This window comes from Musca domestica, unplaced genomic scaffold, assembly GCF_030504385.1.
Source record: "Musca domestica strain aabys unplaced genomic scaffold, Musca_domestica.polishedcontigs.V.1.1 18, whole genome shotgun sequence".
In the NCBI taxonomy this organism is placed as follows: Eukaryota; Metazoa; Arthropoda; class Insecta; order Diptera; family Muscidae; genus Musca; species Musca domestica.
The window spans coordinates 14,790,148-14,812,304 of NW_026712238.1; the positions used below are offsets into that span (position 1 = coordinate 14,790,148).

The 22,157-nt window shown below is 35.1% G+C and overlaps 1 protein-coding gene across 1 annotated transcript in view; it reads right to left on the reverse strand.

Annotated features, from left to right (window-relative positions):
• The window catches only part of LOC101896930 (serine-rich adhesin for platelets), a 74,378-nt gene extending 66,709 nt beyond the window's left edge, over window positions 1–7,669 (reverse strand). The window contains exon 1 of the mRNA XM_020036718.2: window positions 7,400–7,669. Coding sequence (XP_019892277.2) covers window positions 7,400–7,669 — 270 coding nt within the window. The remainder of the gene's footprint in view (window positions 1–7,399) is intronic.
• Window positions 7,670–22,157: the final 14,488 nt, after the last annotated feature.

Here is a 22,157-nt window from a genome sequence, read left to right on the forward strand (position 1 = left end):
ACCAACAACAAAAAGTCAAAGAGTATAATCCGGTAACGTATGTTTTTTGGTTCGTCCTAGAACTCAATGTGTGGAAATATTTAAATATTTTTCATGCACACACTATTTGGTGACAACGGAGAGGATTGCCTGAAGGGATAATATTTTACAGTGTGGATGAATTTGGTTGAAATGGTTAAGTGGAACAGAAATGGTTTATAGGAGTAATAGGTTTCTAGTAAATTTAATTTTTTTCGAAGATTTTAATTAACCTGTGCCGAAGAAAACTATTCGGGTTTGTATGTTGCAAGTGAACATCATTCATAGGAGGAAAGGAAAAATTACAAACGTTATTTAGCATCATGAAAAGTTTCCTAAGAAATCGGAAGAAAGAAAATTTAGAATAGAATAGAAAATTAGAAGCCTCACTTGTTCTAATTACTTTGGTAAATATATTATGGTCCGATAAAATCCAAAAAAGGCTGTGAATTATTTCCCAATATATATGAGAGTTATGATATTTAAAAATAAGGCTTATTTGTAATATTTGGCATACGTCGGCAGCTGAAGTAGATGGACGGCTCCACATGTTCTAGGAGTAGTTTCATTCAAAGATACATTGTGTCCTAAGTTTATATTTCGGAGAGATAATATTTGACCCGTAAAATGATATGTATGTCAGAATTTTGCAGCGGAACATATTCAAAATTTATACCGGGTGAGATGAAAAAACTGCAGCCAACTTCAGACTGCTGTCATTTCTAAGCCACTCGTCCGAAAGCTGTTAAAATTATTCCAGTGACAGTGATTCCAGTGAGAATTATCCAAAAAAACGTGGTAGGGTGTTTTCTTTACATTTGTCTCGAAAACCACAAGTGGCTATCGTTAGAGCACTCCAGCATTTAAATGTTAATAAATCTCTTGTGTCTTGTACCATCGCACGTTACCGCGATACTGGTAGCGTAGCCCGACGTCAAGGAAGTGGAAGGAAGAAAACAGCAACATCAGCAGAAATGGTTCGAAAAGTAAAGAAGGGACTTGAACAGTGGCCGAAAAACGGCTCGTGATCTGAACGTATCGCAATATTCCATTCAACAAATATTGAAAAATGAGCTTGAGGTAAAGCCAAAGTGCAAGAACTTACACCGCAAGAAAAAAAGAAAGGAAATGACAGTCGAAACGATTTAAAATAGTAATATATATTACAAGTTAAATTTTTTGTAACTATTGTATTTCCTTTCGGTTCTAAGTTAAAATCTCCCTCATAACATAATTTTTGGGAAAAATATAAAATTAAGGAATGTTATATGTCAAATTTCGTTGTTGCAAATTTCATTGCAAGTTTCTGGCTAGATTTTCCAACAGATTTGGCTTTAAATATGTGTTTTTTAACCACTGAAGCCAGTGTATTCCAAAGCCGTCTGTGCGTATGAGTATTTCGATAATACATTCCAATACGTATACGTAATATAGTCAATTGTGGAGGCCAGCTGTTGTTAACTTTAGCTTTCTAAACTCATTTCTTATGTGTGGAATCTATAGAAACACATTGACAGCAAGAGACTACAACGACCTGAGTTTGCTCCCATAAGACCCTAATAAATACACATATATTTTTAATTCACTCATTTTTATACCCTACACCACAAGGGTATTATGTCTCTTGCATTTGTTTGTAACAGGCAAAAGGAAACGAGATAGACCCATATTTCCTTTTGATGATCTGCATAGAATCACATTCTGAGTCGATTTATGCATGTCCGTCCGTCCGTACGTCTGTCTGTCCTTCTGTCCAAGTATTTTTGTAAAAAAAAAAAATACAGTTCGCATTTATTGTCCTATCCAGATGAAATTTTGCACAAATCATTTGTTTGGCCCAAGGACGAACCCTATTGAAATTGGAGATAATCGGTGAAAATTTAGATATAGCTCGCATATATAACTTCGTCCAATTTGCCTTTTATTGTGCACCAAACGTATAATATCAGTCCGAATAGTATGGAATTTTGCACATACAACCAAATTAGGCCTGAAAATAAGTATGCCAAATTTTATCAAGATCGGTTCATATATGGATATAGCTCCCGTATATATCAAATGGGCAATACAGGTCCGAATTTAAAAGATACAAATGCTTCGGCATATTTAGTCTTTTGAACTTTAAATTATAATTATAATCATAGGGTGTATGATTGAATTCTCCCATAAAAACTTTTAATTGTTATGCGGAGTTCTACTAAATTAGCAAAGTGGTGTAGGGTCGGCCCCGTCCGACTTTAAGACTTTCTTTACTATTTTTTTTTTACATTACATTCTTTAATTATTTAAAGTTTGGAAATCTGTGTTTTTTGAAATATTTAAGATAAGTTGCCGGTTTCTGACTCTGTTTATTAAAGCCTTAAGAAAAATCATTTAAAGAATACTTCTCCAGTTCACTCTTACGTGTAAACCCCCTAGATACACACATATGAATCCTTGAATTGTATCAATTACGGCTTGAAAGGAATATCTCGAAATAATGAACAACCATCTATGAAGAGTTAAAATATTCTGTCTTAGTCAGCTTCAATACTAAACATTTAAATTATTCGATTGTATTTTCACTACTTGCGTTCTTTTTTTGGACAGCCTTCAATATTGAAATTTTAAATTATTCGAAAAATTGTATCTTCATTACTTTCGCCGCCACGCTTACTTCCGACCCCAGCCGGTATACCATTTGCGAAATTAACCTTTACCTCGGAAATAATAAATGCTTTTTACACCTTGACTTCTCTTTTCTTTTTTTTTTTTTGCTCGACGGAACTGAAAAATGTTTATGCGGTTTTCTTCATACATATCCTTATAACTGTTGTCACTGCCACTACCAACTTTTACTTGTACGTAAGTTTACTCATGTTGTTATTGTTGTTGGTATTGTTGCCGGTTGTGGTGGTTTCCTGTTTTAATATAATTCGCTTAATCCTTAAATACTGTGTAAATGTTTCCAGTTAAAAACGCAATACGAACAAAAACTGCAACAACGTCAACAACAACAACATCAATAATGCTAGTAATGAAACATATGGTGGTAACATATACATATAAGTGTTTATTTGTACAGATATCATGCACATACATACAAATGTTTGTATGCATTATATGCATGCAAATAAACACATCGAGAAAAGCAAATCCATTTTCGTTGAATTAAGTGTGTATGTGTGTACAAGTATGTGTTCTGGTGCATTAATGTTACGCTGACAAATGTAAAGGGAAACATTCACAAGCACACACATTTATGCCATACACCAACAACAACACCACCATCACCAACAAAGTTGACTTTTATGTCTGAATTCGGCTTTTGAAAATATTTTATTTTCCATTTGCCATTTGTTTTTGGCGGATCGGATCAGTGATGAGATGTTGTAAAGTTGTGTACGTAGAGATGCAATGTAACGTGGCTGCAGTGGGGGTGGGAAAATGTTGGCAATGGCGTAAAAGTTATAAAGTGAATTTCTATGTACTTGATTTCATATGTGTATGTATGCAGATATATATTCAAATGAATTTATTCTCTGATCTGCATATTCCGCCAAATGAAAACTTCCATTGTTATTTGAACAAAATATTAGCCTGAAATGAAAATTAATCTGTATCTAATACACCCTCCACCATAGGGTATATTAAGTTTGCCATTGCGTTTGTAACACCTCGAAATATACATTTTAAACCCCACAAAGTATATATCTTTTTGATCAGCATAAAATTCAATGTCGATTTAGAGATGTCCGTCCGTCTGTGGAAATACCTCTAGCTTCCGAACGAATTGAGGTAGATTGATAAAATTTTACTCAAATGTATATTATGTCTGCAGGACTTTTGGTATTGAAAATGGGTCATGTAGGTCCACGTTATGGAATAGCCCCCATATAACGGTACCTCCCGATATTCGGTATTTTGATGATTTTAGCGACATTATTTACAGGAATTGTTTCAAATTTGGTATTTGAAGAGCGCAATGAATAATACAGCCTAAGACAGAAATTTGTCTGTGCAGGTCCACATCTTCGTATAGCCCACATATAACGGTATCTCCCGATATTCGGTGTATTTATGATTTTAGCTACATTATTCACCGATTTTTTTTCTAAGTTTCGCATTTGAATATTTTAATGGCTTATGACAAAAGTTGCCTATGCAGGCCCACGTCGTCATATGGACCCTAATATTAAGGCTAAATTCCGTATTTTTAAAATTTTTGCAGAATTTTTAACGGATTTTATTGTTGTTGAGAATTGCCAAATTCGTTTCAAATGGTGGAGGATATTCAAAGTTCGTCCCGGCCGAACTGACAGCTTTTTTACTTGTTTTGCATTAATTTCTTTGCCTTTTGCGCATTCCAAGAGCAATTTTATTTTCGTGACAACCCAATATTGACCCTTTTGCATACGAAAATACTATTTAATTCTTTTAGTTATTGCTTAATTTAATTTTCGGAAATTGAAAACAAAAATTGTCAACAAACAAACTCAACCATGATACAGTTTGGGACCTAAAAGCGGCAATTGATTGTGACATCTTGACTGAGTGACTGTGTCTGGATTAATTTATATTGCAAAAAACGTCGTTTGTTATGATAGTATGCGGATGTTTACAATTTTAAGGGATTTTTGTTTTCATTTGGGTTAAGGATTTTATTGTTTTATTACACAAAATGTATATTGCGTTTATTATAAGTTTGATTGGGCCAAAAATTATATAACACCTCGAAATATTGGTTTCCCACATAGGAAAGTATATATGGATCTTCCTATCTCGCCGAGCTAAGTCGATCTGGCTATGTATGTCCGCCCGTCTGTCCATGTTAATTTGTAATCACTCTACAGGCCGCAATTATGGCCCAATCTTCACGAAATTTAGAATGGAGGTGGGGCTAGAGCCAGAATAGAACCCTATTGCTTTCCAGATGATCGCATTATATTTAGAGGTTGAAATGGACCAAAAATTGCAAAATTTCCTGGTTTTGCAGTTGCTCTACCGGTCGCAATTATAGACCAATCGAAGCGGAAGTTAGCATGGGGCTAGAACTTAAGGCTGGGCAGAAGCTTTCCAATTTTGATGGTCATCGGGTAATATTTAGTGGCAACATAATTTCGAAAAGCGACCTTTTCATTAAATCGCGAATATTTTTAATTCCGTCGAATTCACAAATAGACGAACAGGTCAATTCTGACCGTTACGTAGATGCCGATAGTTAATATATCGGATATATAGCGAAATATATACAATGTGTATATACAAAGGAGGGGGATGTTGCTAAAATGCTTATATCTCAAGAATGGCTGGACCTATTTTGACAAATTTTGCCAATTCATCTCAAAACTAATAGGCTTCTATTCTGACCCTAACAGATATTTCACCTTAAACTTACCTCTATGTAAATTACCGTGACTGTCAGAAGATTATTGCGACCTGTATATATATAAGGTTTAACTAATAAAAACATCTTAGTTCGGTTTTTTATACCCTCCACCATTCGGAAAGAACTTAAAAAGTTTAAAAAAAAAATCCATCGAAAAATACCTCTCAAATGAGAACGCTTATATGGGGTTATACGAAAACGTAAATTTCTGCATAGGTAATTTTTTGTCAAATGCAGTAGTAACGATTCCTAACTTCAAACACGAAATTTAGCTCCCAAATATATTTTTGCACAATTTCACTTCTGTTTTGCAACCAATGCGAAATATGGAACATATTTTGATAAATGCAATTAAAAAGTTGACAAGTTAGGTTTAAGATTGGATTGATTATTCGATCAAATTCTTAAAAAAAGTCTTTCAATTTTGCGCAAAATCAATTAAGATATATCTATTAAGATATATCCTCAATGTAAACTTATATTTCTTTTGGTCTAGACCGATTTTCTTTATTTTCTTATTCTGGGAGGTTATATTCGAACAAGTAAAAGGTAAAAATAGTTCAAAACGATAAAAACGCAAATTATTAGGATTCAATATTCAAACGAAATCACATGGAGATTGTTATATCGTTATATGTGAGACATACCAAAACGTCAACCTACATAGACAAGAAGAATCAATTCCTACGATTTTAGAACAAATTCCCCAAAATAACTATTTTAAATTTGTGAGGTTTCTTACCCTACAACACTATGTGTTGGGGGTATTATAAGTTTGATTGGGCCAAAAATTATGTAATGCTTCGAAATATTGGTTTCCCACATAGGAAAGTATATATGGATCTCCCTATCTCGCCGAACTGAGTCGATCTAGCTATGTATGTCCGTCCGTCCTCTGTCCGTTTGTCCATGTTAATTTGTCTTCATGAAATGCCGAATGGAGGTGGGGCAAGAGCCAGAATAGAAGCCTATTCCTGTGGGAGATGATCTCTTAATATTTAGGGATTGAAAACTGAAAAATTTCCTAATTTTGCAGTTGCTCTACAGCTCGCAATTATATACCAATCGAAGCGGAAGATAGCACGGGGCTAGAGCTTAGGGCTGGCAGAAGGCTTCTAAGGTCATCGGGTAATATTTAGTGGGTGAACGTGAAGTGGGCGACATTTTTTTATTATTTCATATTTTTTATCGCATGCGACTTTTTCATTTAGACTTATAATATTTGAGTGAATAGTTTGTAATATTTTTTCACCTTACAACACAGTTTAAGGTTGCAATGATCCTCACGATATTTTCACAAGGGTGGGTTAGGCTCAGAAGAGCTAGGCCTATTGTTTTCAAAGATAAAGGTCACAAATAGAAACTAAAGGACACGGAATCTCGCATGAAGTTAGATTTTAGGACAGCGGGTAGAATGGACCACTTCGTTTGTGTGAAAAAATACCAACATTACTTACAGGCGATATCCGAAATACACAAAAGGCGATATTCTGGCTTTTTTTGCTGACTTCGTAGATGAATGTAGCCAAATATCGTAGACAAGCAAATTATGTAAATAAGTCTAAATTTGGAGATTTAGGGGTACAAACGAACGGAGAACATAAAAAAATTCTAATCATACAATTGAAGCCAATCGACACGCCTGAGAAGAGAGTTAAGGACAGGGAAAAATTCTAGCATTTTGGATTACCATTGGATTATATTTAGCTGTAAAATGGATCACAACAACTAACAGCACGACGGAGTGCGTAAATATTGGGTAAATGTCGCTGGTTAAAATGCTAAGGTAATATCTCTGCAGTGCTACATGACATAATTCCAAAAGAGAAATCTTCCAATATGGATTTGGACAAAAGGGGGCTTCTAACATATTGTAGTGTTGTAGGGTATCACATGGTCGACCCCGCACGACTATAGCCTTTGCTTTTTTGTTAAGTTCTAATTCTGTTTTTCCCACCTTTAAGCTTTATAAACATAAGAACAATCCAAGAAATTTACGACAAAAAAACTCACCTCATCATTTCTCAGCTGATGATCTAGGGTATCGACTTGTTCGAAGAATTTCCAACTTAAATTATCAGCACCATTCGTTGAGACAGACAGCAATAAATTTTTCGAATCTAAACACTTGTCATCACTTTCTTGCACCGAAGTCAACGGTTGAGATTCATTCGAATTGGATTTATTAGAACTGAGTAAAGATTTCAATTTTGTTTGGGACAAAGACGAAGTTAAATGAAAATTGAAATTACTTGAAGAATCACTGGAGATATCATTCAACATGGCATGGAATTGTTATGAGTCATTTGAATTACGTATATTTTATCACTTTTTTAATATTTTTCTTAAGTTTTTCTATTAAAATATTTAAAAAAATATGAATGCAAATATTGTAACACTTTCAATATTTCTTGTTATTTTTCAGAATTTGGTAGTGTATTAAAGAATATTTCTGTTTTGCCTTCGTGTTGAAATATTTAAAAAAACAAGTAAAAAATTATCGGTCGATTTTGCCGACAAATGTATACCCTCAGCCAATGTTCGATTATTGAAAAATATTTTGACTTCTGTTATGATTATTCAAATGTTTAACACCTTATGCAGCAGGTTCCGAAGAAATGGGCCAATATTGGCCATTTCGTATCGGACTTAAATAAATATGATATAAATACTGCGACCTGCCAGGTTTGGACTGTGTTGTGTTAATGGAAATTTTGGAATGTACCAAGTCTTGAATAGAATCGGATGACAATTTCGCTTTTTATGGGGGGAGGTACCAGAAGGAGTGGACCGATACATACCATTTTCACAACGGATCTTTTGTTAGTGGAAATAATGGGATGTGAAGGATGTGGAATATAAAGAGAAGCTAATGCTTATTTCGGATTTTATAAAAGTTTTGGTTATTCAAAACTTTGACCTTTTGTGGGGGAGGTACCAGGAGGAATGGTCCGATTAACAGATCCTGTGTTGATAGAAATATTCAGATGTTCCAAGTCTAAATGGAATCCGATGTTAATTTCGCGTTTTATTAGCTTAATGAATATCCATTAATTTCGAACTTTTGTTGGGGAGGTACCAGAAGGAGTGAACCGATATATTCCATCTTAACACCAGATCTTGAGTTAATGAAAATATTGGGATTTGTGAAATTTTAAGACAATCGGATTCTTACATCACATTTTATGAGAGTTGTAATTATTCAAAATTTTGACCCTTTGTAGGGGAGGTACTTGATGGAATGAACCGATATTGTCCATTTTCACACCTCATCTAGCACTGAGGCAAATATTAGGATTTGCAAAGTTGGAGCAAAATCGGATTATCCTTTCTCTTTCTGTGCAAAAAATATACGTTTTGAAAAATTCGACCTTTTGTGGGGGAGGTACCAGAAGGAGTGGACCAATATATTCCATCTTAACACCAGACCTTGAGTTGATAAAAATATTGGGATGTGCGAAATTTCAAGACAGTCGAATTCTTACATCACATTTTATGAGAGTTGTAATTATTTGAAGTTTTGAACCTATGTGGGGGAGGTACCAGAAGGAGTGGACCGATATTGTCTATTTTAACACATGACGTAGTACTGACGCAAATATTAGGATTGGCAAAGTTGGAGCAAAATCGGATTGTCGTTTCTCTATCTGTGCAAAAAATATTTTTTTGAAAATTTCGACCACTTGTAGGGGAGGTACCAAAAGGAGTGAACCAATATATTTCATCTTAACACCAGACCTTGGCTTGATGAAAATATTGGGATGTGCGAAATTTCAAGACAATCGGATTCTTACATCACATTTTATGAGAGCAGTAATTATTTAAAGTTTTGAACCTTTGTGGGGGAGGTACCAGAAGGAGTGGACCGATATTGTCCGTTTTCGCACCTGACTTAGCACTGACCCATATATTAGGATGTGCAAAGTTGGGGCAAAATTGGATTATCATTTCACTTTCTGTGCAAAAAAAAAAAAATATTTTTAAAATTTCGACAATTTGTGGGGGAGGTACCACAAGGAGTGGGCCGATATAGTCCATTTCCGAACTCGATCTAAGTTTGAAAAAAATATTGCGATGTACCAAGTTTGGGCCAAATCGGATACTCCAGCCAGCCAGACAGACGGACGGACGGACATCGCTAGATCGACTCCAAAAATTCTGAAACGGAATTGGTCCAAAGAGACGTAGGGTCTAAGACCATCATTTCGACTAGGCACGTTTTGGCCGTATCAAATGATATATACCCTCTGTAGCCATATGGCTGAGGGTATAATAAGACTGAAATAAAATATTGAATTCATTTCTGATGAACAATTAAATAATACATTTATATCGATTGCCTTTTGCCTCATTTCCACATTTCTATATGACATCAAATTAAACGATTTTCCAATCAATTGAAGCTTTACTGGCAAATCTACAGCAGTGATATGAATGTCCGGCAATATACAATCAATTGCCAAACGAAATGGGGGGATTTCTGGCTTTTCTATTTTTGCCCTAGACCAGCTGGTAAATGCAAATCTATTATGGCAATATGCAAACTATCCTTGAATTCAGATATTCCGCAGATTTCCACAAATTTAAATATTATGACCATGTGGTTGGAACACACACACACACATTTACACATGTATGCATCAACGTCCAGTGGCCATTCATGCATTTGGTGGTGGTGGCAGCAATGCAGCCAAATCACGCATTTAACACTGACACAATTAAGTGGCACCATCAGCAATGCCGCCACTAAAGACCGATCAAACGACCGCCAGGCAAACAAATTGTGCGTGAATCTCCATACCCCCCACCACACGAAAACACACTCACACACTGTGTGGAACATGTCAAGTGTTAATTTTTGGCCATATAATGGCCATTGATATGCAAAACAAAATTATTCTTCGTACTGCAGTTCCACACAAAATCTAAAAAAAACTTCAAATATTTTCAAAATTTCTCACTTCAAATTAAAACATTTTTCAAACACTTTTCTTCCAAAGAAAAATTGAATTTTTTTATTTTCAACAACACTTTTCACAGAAATTGAACATTAAATATCTTAGTATCTCTGACCGATCATTTAGTGTGTTTAACTTGGACCACTTGGCCATAAACGTTTTGTCCGTTCACTTTCAATTGAATATCTCGAGACAGCACGAATTCGCAAAAACTCCTACCGTACACGCACACGTTTTGTTTCAAACTAATGTCATAGGCATCGTCACTGCTCGACTATTGCCAAAAATTCCATCGAGTTTTCCTTCCGCACGAACGACGACAGACGAATCAACGAGTAGCAATTTTTCACTCAAAAGCCCCCCCGCCACATTCGTGTTTCGTGTGCCTCTGTGTGCAGATTTTCCACAATATTTTCTCTGTTGTATTGTGTACATGTGTGTGTGTACACGCGCGAGTTATCTGCAAAGCTTTCTTGACTTCGGCTATTGACTTGTGTTTTCTGCTACGGCGGGGGTGAGAAAGCAATCTGTGAGTGTTTTTCTCATTTTCTCCGCAATGTTCTCTATTTGTTTACATTTTTGCGGTGTAATTGTTTATTTTGCTCACTCTCTCTCTCCCCATTGGTTGGTGTGCAACACGTGGTTCCCACTTTTCCTCAATCAACAGTTTGTTTTGGTGATTTTTTTATTTCTAAGGGTGCTTTATTGTGCACGTGCTTCTGGGCAATTGGGGTGACCAGATGACTTTTCACTTAGTGTGTAGAAACTTGTGCTATTTTGACTGACTGCCTTAACGATTCATCAACGCCCAGACGAAACGGCTGAAGCTGGAATCTTGAAATTTTCGATTAGGATCGCTCTTGGCCCAAAGGTGTCAGATAAGCAGAGTTTTTTTTTATACCCACCATCATAGTATGGAGGGTATATTAAGTTTGTCGTTCCATTTGTAACACCGCGAAATATACATTTTAGAGCACACAAAGTATATATATTCTGTATCAGCATAAATTTCTATGTTGATTGTGCGATGTCCATCAGTCTGTCCGTCTGTGGAAATCACTCTAGCTTCCGAACGAATAGAAGTAGATTGATAAAATTTTACTCAAATGTATATTATGTATGCAGGACTTTTTGTATTGAAAATGGGCCATGTGTATTCACGTTTTGGTACAGCCCCCATATAACGGAACCTCCCGATATTCGGTATTTTGATGATTTTAGCGATATTTTTCACCGGAAAATTGTCTGTGTAGGTCTACGTCTTCGTATAGCCGCCATATAACGGTACCTACCGATATTCGGTATTTTTATGATTTTAGCGATATTTTCACCGGAATTGTTTAAAATTTGTTATTTGAAGTTCGTAATGGATACTACAGCCTAAGACAGAAAATTGTCTGTGCAGGTTAAAGTCTTCGTATAGCACCCATATAACGGTACCTCCCGATATTCGGTATTTTGATGATTTTAATGACATTATTTACCGATATTTTTTTGTTGTTAAGTTTCGCATTTGAATATTGTAATGTCTTATGACAAAAGTTACCTATGCAGGTCCATGTCGTCTTATAGACCCTAATATGACGGCTACATTTGGTATTTTTAAGATTTTAACAGAGTTTTTAACGGATTTTATTGTTTTTGAGAATTGCCAAGTTCGTTTCAAATGGTGGAGGGTATTAAAAGTTCGGCCCGGCCGAACTTACAGCTTTTTACCTGTTTCGTATTAGAATGGTACAAAAATTACAAAATGGACGAACCAGTAAGGCTAGAATTCTTGAATTTCAAATAAGGGTCACTGATGAAGTGTATGATAGATATATCGGAGGGTTTTTGGAAATTCGCACTATATATAGTCTTAGAAATAAGTACTCATGTATACGGAAAAGTACTAAAAGGTACTAAATTTGATACAATTTGAAGGAATGGATAGAGCTGGAATCCTGAATTTTTGAAATTAACATTACTGGCGGAGTGTAGAGTTTGGATATGGCGAAAGTTTTCGAAATCTGTACTTATGAGCACGAAAAGTACTAAATGGTACTAAATTTGATACAATTTTAATTTTGGGAAACCGATAGATTTCGAATACTGAAATTTGGAAATAAGATTACTATAGCATTGTAAGATTGTGGCATGTAGGAAGTTTTAGAAATTGAAAATGCTGTACTACAGGGTGAGATAAAAAACTGTAACAAAGAAAACCGCCATAATTTTTACATTTTTTTTTTTTAATTTTATTGAATGAAAGCAAAAAATCCTTGAGGTTATCGACACTCTTGGTATTTTTTAGTGCCAACCTTGCTTTCCAAAATACTCCGGACACAATAGTCCAAATGATTAGTATCCGAAGATTTTGGTGGTGGTGGACATTGTGCGCTGGAAATGAAGTGAGGAACCTCATTTTGCAACCATTCTTGGGTGGCGCGTGCTGAGTGCAATGTTGTTGAGTCCCGTTGAAATATCTAAGGTCTGCGGCCAAAATGTTTGCGTCCCCAAGGCTTTAATACACCCTCCAGAATATTTTCGCTATAATATTCGGCATTTATTCTGATGCCACGGTCGATTAATACGACCGGAGAGCGACCATTGGCTGTTATGGCCCACAGTTCTTGAGTTCTGGTGGCCAACCGAAGGTGCACATTTTCAGCTGACCTCTTTGGTAAGTGAACACAATCATATGGTTTGTTTACAAACTTCTTCCGTCCACTTCCTTGACGTCGGGCCAGTATCACGGTAACGAACGATGGTCCGAGACACAACAGATTTGTTCATATTTAACTGCTGGAGTGTTCTAACGATGACCACTTTTGGATTTCCAGCCAAATATAAATAAATCACACGATCACCCTTAAATTCCATAACGAACCAATTAGGACACAAATCCGTGAAAAAATGTGGCAAAAATCATCAAAATACCGAATATCGGGAGGTACAGTTATACCGAAACGTAGACGGATATATCTTATTTTCAATACCAACTATCCTAGACACAATATAAATTATACTGCTTAATTTGGACGCTCTACGTCAAATAATGTGGGATGTGTCGTGATTTCTACAGAAAGACGGACAGACAGACGGCCAGACAGAAAGACGGACATCCTTAAATCGACTGAATATGAACATATATACTTTATGGGGTCTTCGACGAATATTTAAGGATGTTACAAACGGAGTAACAGAGTTAATATACCCTCCTTTCCAAAGTGTAGGGTATAAAAACTTGAGTAATATATAAGACCTTGAAAGTCTGAAAATATTTATCAGAATCTACATAAGGTATATACCCAATCGAAAATGTCGTCCATCTGTCTGCAGAAAACATTATATCGTCTATTATGATTCGATACGAATGAAAAAACAGTCAATTCGGCCGGACCGAACTTTAATAGGCCTCCACATTTTAAAAGGAATTTGTAAATTAAAAAAAAAATCCCTTTAAGAATACGGCTAAAATATGGGTAGGGAGTTACCCTTATATTGGGTCCTATACGAAGACATGGACCTGTATATTGAATTTGTCATAGGTCATTACGATATTCAAATACGAAACTAGAAGCAATTCCGGTGAATAATGTTGCTAAAACAATTAAAATACCAAATAAAAAATGGCGATAATAGGGATACAGTTATATAGCTATAGCTATACATGGACCTGGACTTGGATATGCAATTTTATATCATAACCTGTAGTATCCATTGCCTTATATTGACTGTTCTACGCAAGAATGTTTCTTACATAATGGGGGCTATACCAAAACGTGGACTTATTTAGCATATTTTCTATACCAAATAATTCTGCAGACCTAACACACATCTGAGTAAAATTTTACTAACCTACTTGTAATGCAAGGTAATGATTATCTCAGATTTAAGAAAATTTGAATCCCATTGTAAGAAGGATTAGACCGGAAATTATGTATATCCAGGGGCTGGATTCTTGTTCTATGAAAATATGAAATTAAATTTTTTTCATTTATAAATTTCTTTATTTGACATAATCATAGAACAAGAATTAAGGCCCGGGTCGTTAGTAACAACTCCATCACCAACATCCCTTTGCCATCTTATTCGCACCTATGAATGATGTTTGTTGCAAAGGATCATGTTACAAATCCAGTCTCCTTGTTGGTACTGATTTTCTGGCAAAAATACGAAATTTTGCTGGATTTTGTTAGGCAGGAAATAGATTTTCTAACTATCAGCAATGGCGATATACATACTGAGACTAGATATACAAAATAATGCAATCTTCTGTTGTCCCGTTTTTCCACCTGCTGCCGAGCATGTTTCATAAGTGTATGATTATGACAATTTATGAAATATCACTTTCAAAAAAATTTTAATTAAAACCATTATTATCATAATGCAAAGTTTTGACTTATGATCTTATACCCCTGTTTGTAAGTCAAAACCATTAATTTATCACAAATCTATTGTTTTACAAAAATAATTTTTGTGAGGTAAGTCTATAAAAGCTTCAATTTAAATATGTGTGCATGCTTTTTAGCTATGAAGGTGGTTTATGAAAAGATTTCCATTATAAACTTACAAATTGCATAAGACTTGTGAAATTTGGCATTTCTAAGAAAACCAGTACCACATTTTGGGCACAATAAAGAGCATTGTTAATGCCAGTTTCCATGTTACATAAATTATTCATTCATTGTCCTTTTTGTTCGTTGAAAGAGCTGCCGAGATTACATGTGAAGGTGTAAGGCACTACCTTCACATATTAAATGGCACAGTGGCTATATACTCACCAAGTTATGTGTAGTATGAAAGACGCCAGAGAAATATTTGGAAAACCTCTCAGCCTTAAAAGTCGAGGAAACTAATAATTTTATAATGAAAACTTTTATAAAGGCTGATATAGCCACGCGTATGCATATCTAATTATTATAAAAATCCATTGATCTGCGAATAGTTCCCTTTATTTAGATACGTATTTAAAATTTTGTTTTAAATAATAACTTTAGCCTCTTATTATTGCCTGAAACATTTAAAAAAAAAACCAGTAGAGAAAGTCTTAAAGTCGGGCGGGGCCGACTTTCTGATACCCTACACGACTTTGCTAATTTAGTAGAGCTCCACATAACATTGAAAAATTTTTATAGGAGAATTCAATCATACACCCAATGATTATAATTATAATTTAACGTTCAAAGGACTAAATATGCCGAAGTATTTGTATCTCTTAAATTCGGACTTGGTGCAAAATTAATTTGAAATCAGATAAAAATATATATGGGAGCTATATCCAAATCTGAACCTATCTTGATAAAATTTGGCAAAGACATTTCTGAGCTGCATTTGATATATTTCCCCAAATATTGTTGTTACAGAGTGCATATTACGGCTGCGGAGGACAAAAGTAACAAATCGTATGAACAATATATATGGGAGCTATAGTTATATCTGAACCGATCTTCACCAAATTTGGCATACTACCTTCTAGACTCAATTAGGTCGTAAGTACCAAATTTCATCCCATTTGGACAAATATTAGATGTTTGGTGCACAATAAAAGGTAAATCGGATGAAGTTATATATGGGAGATATATCCAAATCTGAACCGATCTCGATAAAATTTAGGAAAGTTATTTCTGAGCTGCATTTGATATATTTGCCCAAATTTTGTTGTTACAGAGTGCATATTACGGCTGCGGAGGACAAAAGTAACAAATCTTATGAACAATATATATGGGAGCTATAGTTATATCTGAACCGATATCGATCAAATTTGGCATACTTATTTTTAGGCCTAATTTGGTTGTATGTGCAAAATTCCATACTATTCGGGATGATATTACACGTTTGGTGCACAATAAAAGGTAAATCGGACGAAGTTATATATGGGAGCTATATCTAAATTTTGACCGATTATCTCCAATTTCAATAGGGTTCGTCCTTGGGCCAAACTAATGATATATGCAAATTTTCATCTCAAGCGGATAATAAATGCGACCTGCATTTTGTTCACAAGAATACATGGACAGACGGACGGACGGACGGACTAACATGCATAAATCCACTCAGAAAGTGATTCTATGGAGATCGTCAAAAGTAACTATGGGTCTATCTCGCTTCCTTCTCCATGTTACAAACAAATGCACAAAGACATAATACCCTTACCACTATGTGGTGTAGGGTATAAAAATCACTTCTTCTAATGTTCCAATTTTGGTTTGTGGCCACAAATGACAAATATCGGTCAGTTCGAAAATTAATTTTATAACGGAAAATATAGAAAAAATCCGAGTTTCTTGGATTTTAAACATTAAAGGGCATTACTTTCATTTTGAACAACGGTACCTTACAACACTATGTGTTGGCGATATTATAAGTTTGCTTGGGCCAAAAATTATGTAAAACCTTGAAATATTTATTTCCCACATAGGAAATTATATATGGATCTTCCTATCTCGCCAAGCTGAGTCGATCTAGCTATGTATGTCCGTCCGCCCGTCTGTCTATGTTAAGTTGTAATCATCTACAGGTCGCAATTATGGGCCGATCTTCAAGAATTTTAGAATGGAGGTCTGGCTAGGTCCAGAATGGAAGCCTATTTATTGATCGCATATAATTTAGGGGACGAAAAACTGAAAAATTTCCTGATCATGCAGTTGCTCTACAGGTCACAATTATAGACCAACGGAAGCAAAAAATAGCATGGAGCTAGAGCTTTGGGCTGGGCAGAAGCCTTCCAATTTTGATGGTCATCGGGTAATATTTAGCGGGTGAAATAGACCATAACATTTGTGTTAAACAAAAGTCAAATTTTCCATTAAACCGCGAACATTTTCAATTCCGGCGAAATCAAGAATAGACGAACAGGTCAATTCTGATCGTTAGGTGGATGCCGATAGTAAATATATCGGATATATATAGCGAAATATTTACAATGTGTATATACAAAGGAAGGGGATGTTAGCTAGAATGCTTATATCTCAAGAATGGCTGGACCGAATTCGACAAATTTTGTCAATCTAAGTCTAAAAAAATAACATAAAATTATGTCAATAATGATGTTAATATAGATTTTTTTAATATATTGCGAGATTTTTTTAATTTTTCATATATATTATGGGGTGCGATACTTTCAATTTGACTTATAATATTGAAATTAGCTTTCCTTTACACTGTGCCAAATTTGAGCATAGCTCCCTCATTTTCCCCTCTCCTTATAACAAAGCAAAGTGCATATGAGCTGGTATTTATAAATTAAAAGTATTTAAATGTCTTTAACAAGAGTTCATTCAGAACTTTTTTCCATGGTTCGTAAGTTACCAACAATAAGTCGTAAAATACTTTGGAAGAGTTAACATAGCGTATATGAGCAACCCAGCAAAATGATTCATTCAGTTTCTCTTAGCAAAGGAATTTAAATATAATATCCACTTAAGGGTTTTTTAAACTGTAAGAATACCCATATTGAAAAAGACATCTCTATTTCTAAGGTACGATTATTGGATTTATTAATGATACTCCTGACTGATTTTTAAGAAAAATCTATGAGGAATTTTTAAAAATATTCATGAGGAATTATTCTTGAATTTTTAAATAATATTTCTGGGGAACCCCACGGATTTTTAAAGAATATTTCTGATTTCTTTCGAAAGAAGATTTATAGGGGAATTTTATAAATATGTCTAATGCAATTATTAAAGAATATGAATTTTGAAGTACATTTCTAAGGGATCATTTGTGATTTTTTAAAGAACATTTCTAAGGGATTTTTAAAAATATTTTTTAAGAGTAATTTATGATTTTAATGAATATTTCTTTCTGAATTATAATTTTTGAATTATAATTTTCTGAATTATAATTTCTAAGGAGAATTCGTGAATTTTTATTTAATATATCTAAGGAATCATTCGTGGACTCTTTAAAAAGAATTTCTGAGCGATTTTTTACTTTTACAATTTAGAGATGACCCGTAAACGCAAGAAATATATATCTCCACTTTTCTGATCCGCCCGCTAAGACAAAATTTTGCTAACATATTCTGTATAACGACATTAAGTTATGAATGTAATTCACACATATTTTTATGTACAGAGATATTACGCTATTTCGTCGTGATATCGTCACACCATATGTATAAAATATCTTAATATACTCCAAAGTAGTTTCTAATCCTTCAGATATTGAGTTCCAATTGTGTCCTAGTCTTATGGGTCACGAATGTACAATGCAATATTTTGTCATTTGGGCCTCCAAATACCAAATTTAAAACCAGTAAGGAAAGCTCAAAAGTCGGGCGGGGCCGACTATATGATACCCCACACCACTATGCATATTTAGTAGAGCTCTCGTAAAAAGGTTTATACAGGGCATTTCAGAGCTCTATGAGATATTTGGTACAAAATCAAAATCTATCTAATTCTATCGTGCATTTTACGAACTATAGCTATCTCTGAACCGGGTTTCTCCAAATTTTACGTATTCTTCTTCTAGACTGGTGATTTGGGCTGATATTGACCATTTTGTGCACATTTAACCCGAAATCGGATGAAGATATATATGAGAGCTATATCCAAATCTGAACCGATTTCGATAAATGTATGGGACTAAAATTCTAAATCGGATGAAACATATATATGGTTGCTATATTTATATCTGAACCGATTTTCACTAAATTTAATATACTTGCTTCTAGGCTGAATTTGGTCCGATGTACTGAAATTCAGTCCATTTGGACTTATATCGGCCATTTGGTGCACAATTAACCCGAAATCGGATGAAGATATATATGGGAGCTATATCCAAATCTGAACCGATTTCGATAAAATTACAAACATCTATTTCTGGGCTGCATCTTATATCTGGTACCAAATATCATTCTTGTGGAGTGCATATTACGAATGTGAGAGGCTTAAACACCAAATCGGATGAAAGATATATATGGGAGCTATAGCTATATCTGAACCGATTTTCTCCAAATTTGATATACTTGCTTCTAGGCCGAACTCGGTTGGGTGTGCCAAATTCAGGTAATTTGGACTGATAGTGGATATTTGGTGCACATTTAACCCGAAATCGGATGAAGATATATATAGGAGCTATATCTAAATTTGATCCGATTCTCACTAATTTCAATAGGGTTCGTCCTTGGGCCAAAAAAATATTGTTTGGAAAATTTCATCTCAATCGGATAATAAATGCGACCTGCATTTTGTTCACAAGAATACATGGACAGACGGACGGACGGACGGACAGACGGACGGACATGCATAAATCGACTCAGAAAGTGATTCTATGAAGGTTCTCAAAAGTAACTATGGGTCTATCTCGTTTCCTTCTCCATGTTACAAACAAATGCACAAAGACATAATACCCTTACCACTATGTGGTGTAGGGTATACCGATTCCGTTGAATACATTATTCACTAATATCATCAAAATAGTAATAATGCGTTATATGGGGACTTACGAAGACGTGGACCTGAATACTCAGTTTTTTGTAAAAGGCTAAATAAAGATCATTTTTTATTTTAGTATCCACTTGTCAATTTTTATACCCTCCGCCATGGTATGAAGGGTATATTAAGTAAGTTAATCCGTTTGTAACACCTCGAAATATACATTGTAGACCCCGATTTAGCGATGTCCGTCCGTCTGTGGAAGTCACTCTAGCTTCCAAACGAAATGAAGTAGGTTTATAAAATTTTACTCAAATGTGTACTATATCTGCAGGCCTTTTGGTATTGAAAATGGGCCATGTAGATCAACGTCTTCGTATAGCCCCCATATCACGGTACCTCCCGATATGTGGTATTTTGATGATTCTAGCGACATTTTTTACCGGAATTGTTTCAAAATCAATATATAAAGTTCGTAATAGATGCTACGGTTTAAAACAGAAAATGGGCCATGTAGGTCCACGTTTCGGTATAGCCCCCATATAAAGATACCTCCCGATATTCGGTATTTTGATGGTTTTTAGCGACATTATTTACCGGAATTATTTCAAATTTAGTATTTGAAGTTCGCAATGAATACTACAGCCTATGACACAAAATTGTCTGTGCAGGTCCACGTCTTCGTATAGCCTCCATATAACGGTACCTCCCGATATTCGGTACTTTCATGATTTTAGCGACATTATTAACCGGAATTGTTTCAAATTTGGCATTTGATGTTCGTAGTGGATACTGCAGCCTTAGACAGAAAACTGTCTGTGCAGGTCTACGTCTTCGTATAGCCCCATATAACGATATTCCGTTATTTTGATGTTTTTAGCGACATTATTCACCGGAATGTTTTCAAATTTGGTATTTGATGTAAGTATATAACAGAAGATTGTCCGTACTGGGTCACGTCTTCGTATAGCCCCCAATAACGGTACCTCCCGATATTCGGTATTTTGAAAATTTTGGCGACATTATTCACTGGAATTGTTTCAAATGTAGTATTTGTTGTTCGTAGCGGATACTACAGCCTATGACAGAAAATTGTCTGTGTAGGTCCACGTTTTCGTATAGCCCCTACATAACGATATTCCGTTATTTTGATGATACTACAGCCTATGACAGAAAATTGTCTGTGTAAGTCCACGTTTTCGTATAGCCCCTATATAACGGTACCTCCCAATATTCGGTATTTTGATTATTTTATCTACATTATTTAACGATTTTTTTAAGTTTCGCATTTAAGCAGGTTCATATCGTCGTGTAGACCATAATATAACAGCTGGATACGGCCTTTTTAAGATTTTAACAGAACTTTTAACTGATTTCATTGTTTTTGAGAATTGCCAAATTTGTTCCAAATGGTGGAGGTTACTCAAAGTTCGGCCTGGCTGAACTTGCAGCTTTTTCACTTAATTTTTTATTATTTCTTGTATATAAGTTATCTTCCGTTTTCTATTCAGTCCAAATAATGGTAAGATATAGCTGATCGCCAAGTCACAAAATCTTTTTGTTTATTAGAAAGTAGGAGCAACTAATCGGTCCGTAGTCTTTTGGAAGTAAATGACATATGCCTATAGGAATGTACATTTGCGATGCGCTGAAGATGTAGAAAGGAATTGAAAAGATACTCATCAAGTGGAATCATACTTGCTGTAACATCGAGGAGATGACCTCAGTTCGAACTGGAGATTTCAAAAGTTAAAATATAACAATAGTATGATAGAGTTGTCCATTTGATATTCCGATAGATCAAAAATCCTCTGAAAATCCCTGCCGAAAATATTCACAGAAGTAAAATCATTTCTTCCTGCATGACTGGGTTATGTCAAAGTTTTCTTAATTGTCCTTGTCTGATATATAAGAAAAAAAAATAATAATCATATATAAGACCAAAAGCAGCATTATTACGACCACCAACATTAAAGAACCAAGGGCTTTGTTTAGCTGTTGTTTTCTTTGGCAAAAAGGCAAAATGTGAATATAATGTTGGTTAAAAATTGAAAGGAAACCTTGCAAAAACAATAACATTCAACTTTCACACACACTCCAACACAGCGCACACAGGGCCAACGTGTTAGTGTTGGTAGTCGTCTTCTCCACTAAACATAATGAAAATGAACTAAAAGTCAAGACAAAAAGGCCATCAACAGCAACAACAACCAAGCGCTAGTTGGCAGTCCTTCTGCTGCGGTTGGCATATGTATGCGAGTGAGTGCATATGACGTCGACTATAGAATAGGGACAATGAATTTTAAAGGGTTGCAACTAAGACCTCATCTGCAGCATCGCTCATCTAACATGGCTGAGGTGTTGCCGTCGTAACTTTTAACCTCATTCATAAAACATTACAATTGTTCCATATGCACACCAAAACCAAATGTGAATTCTTTGCCA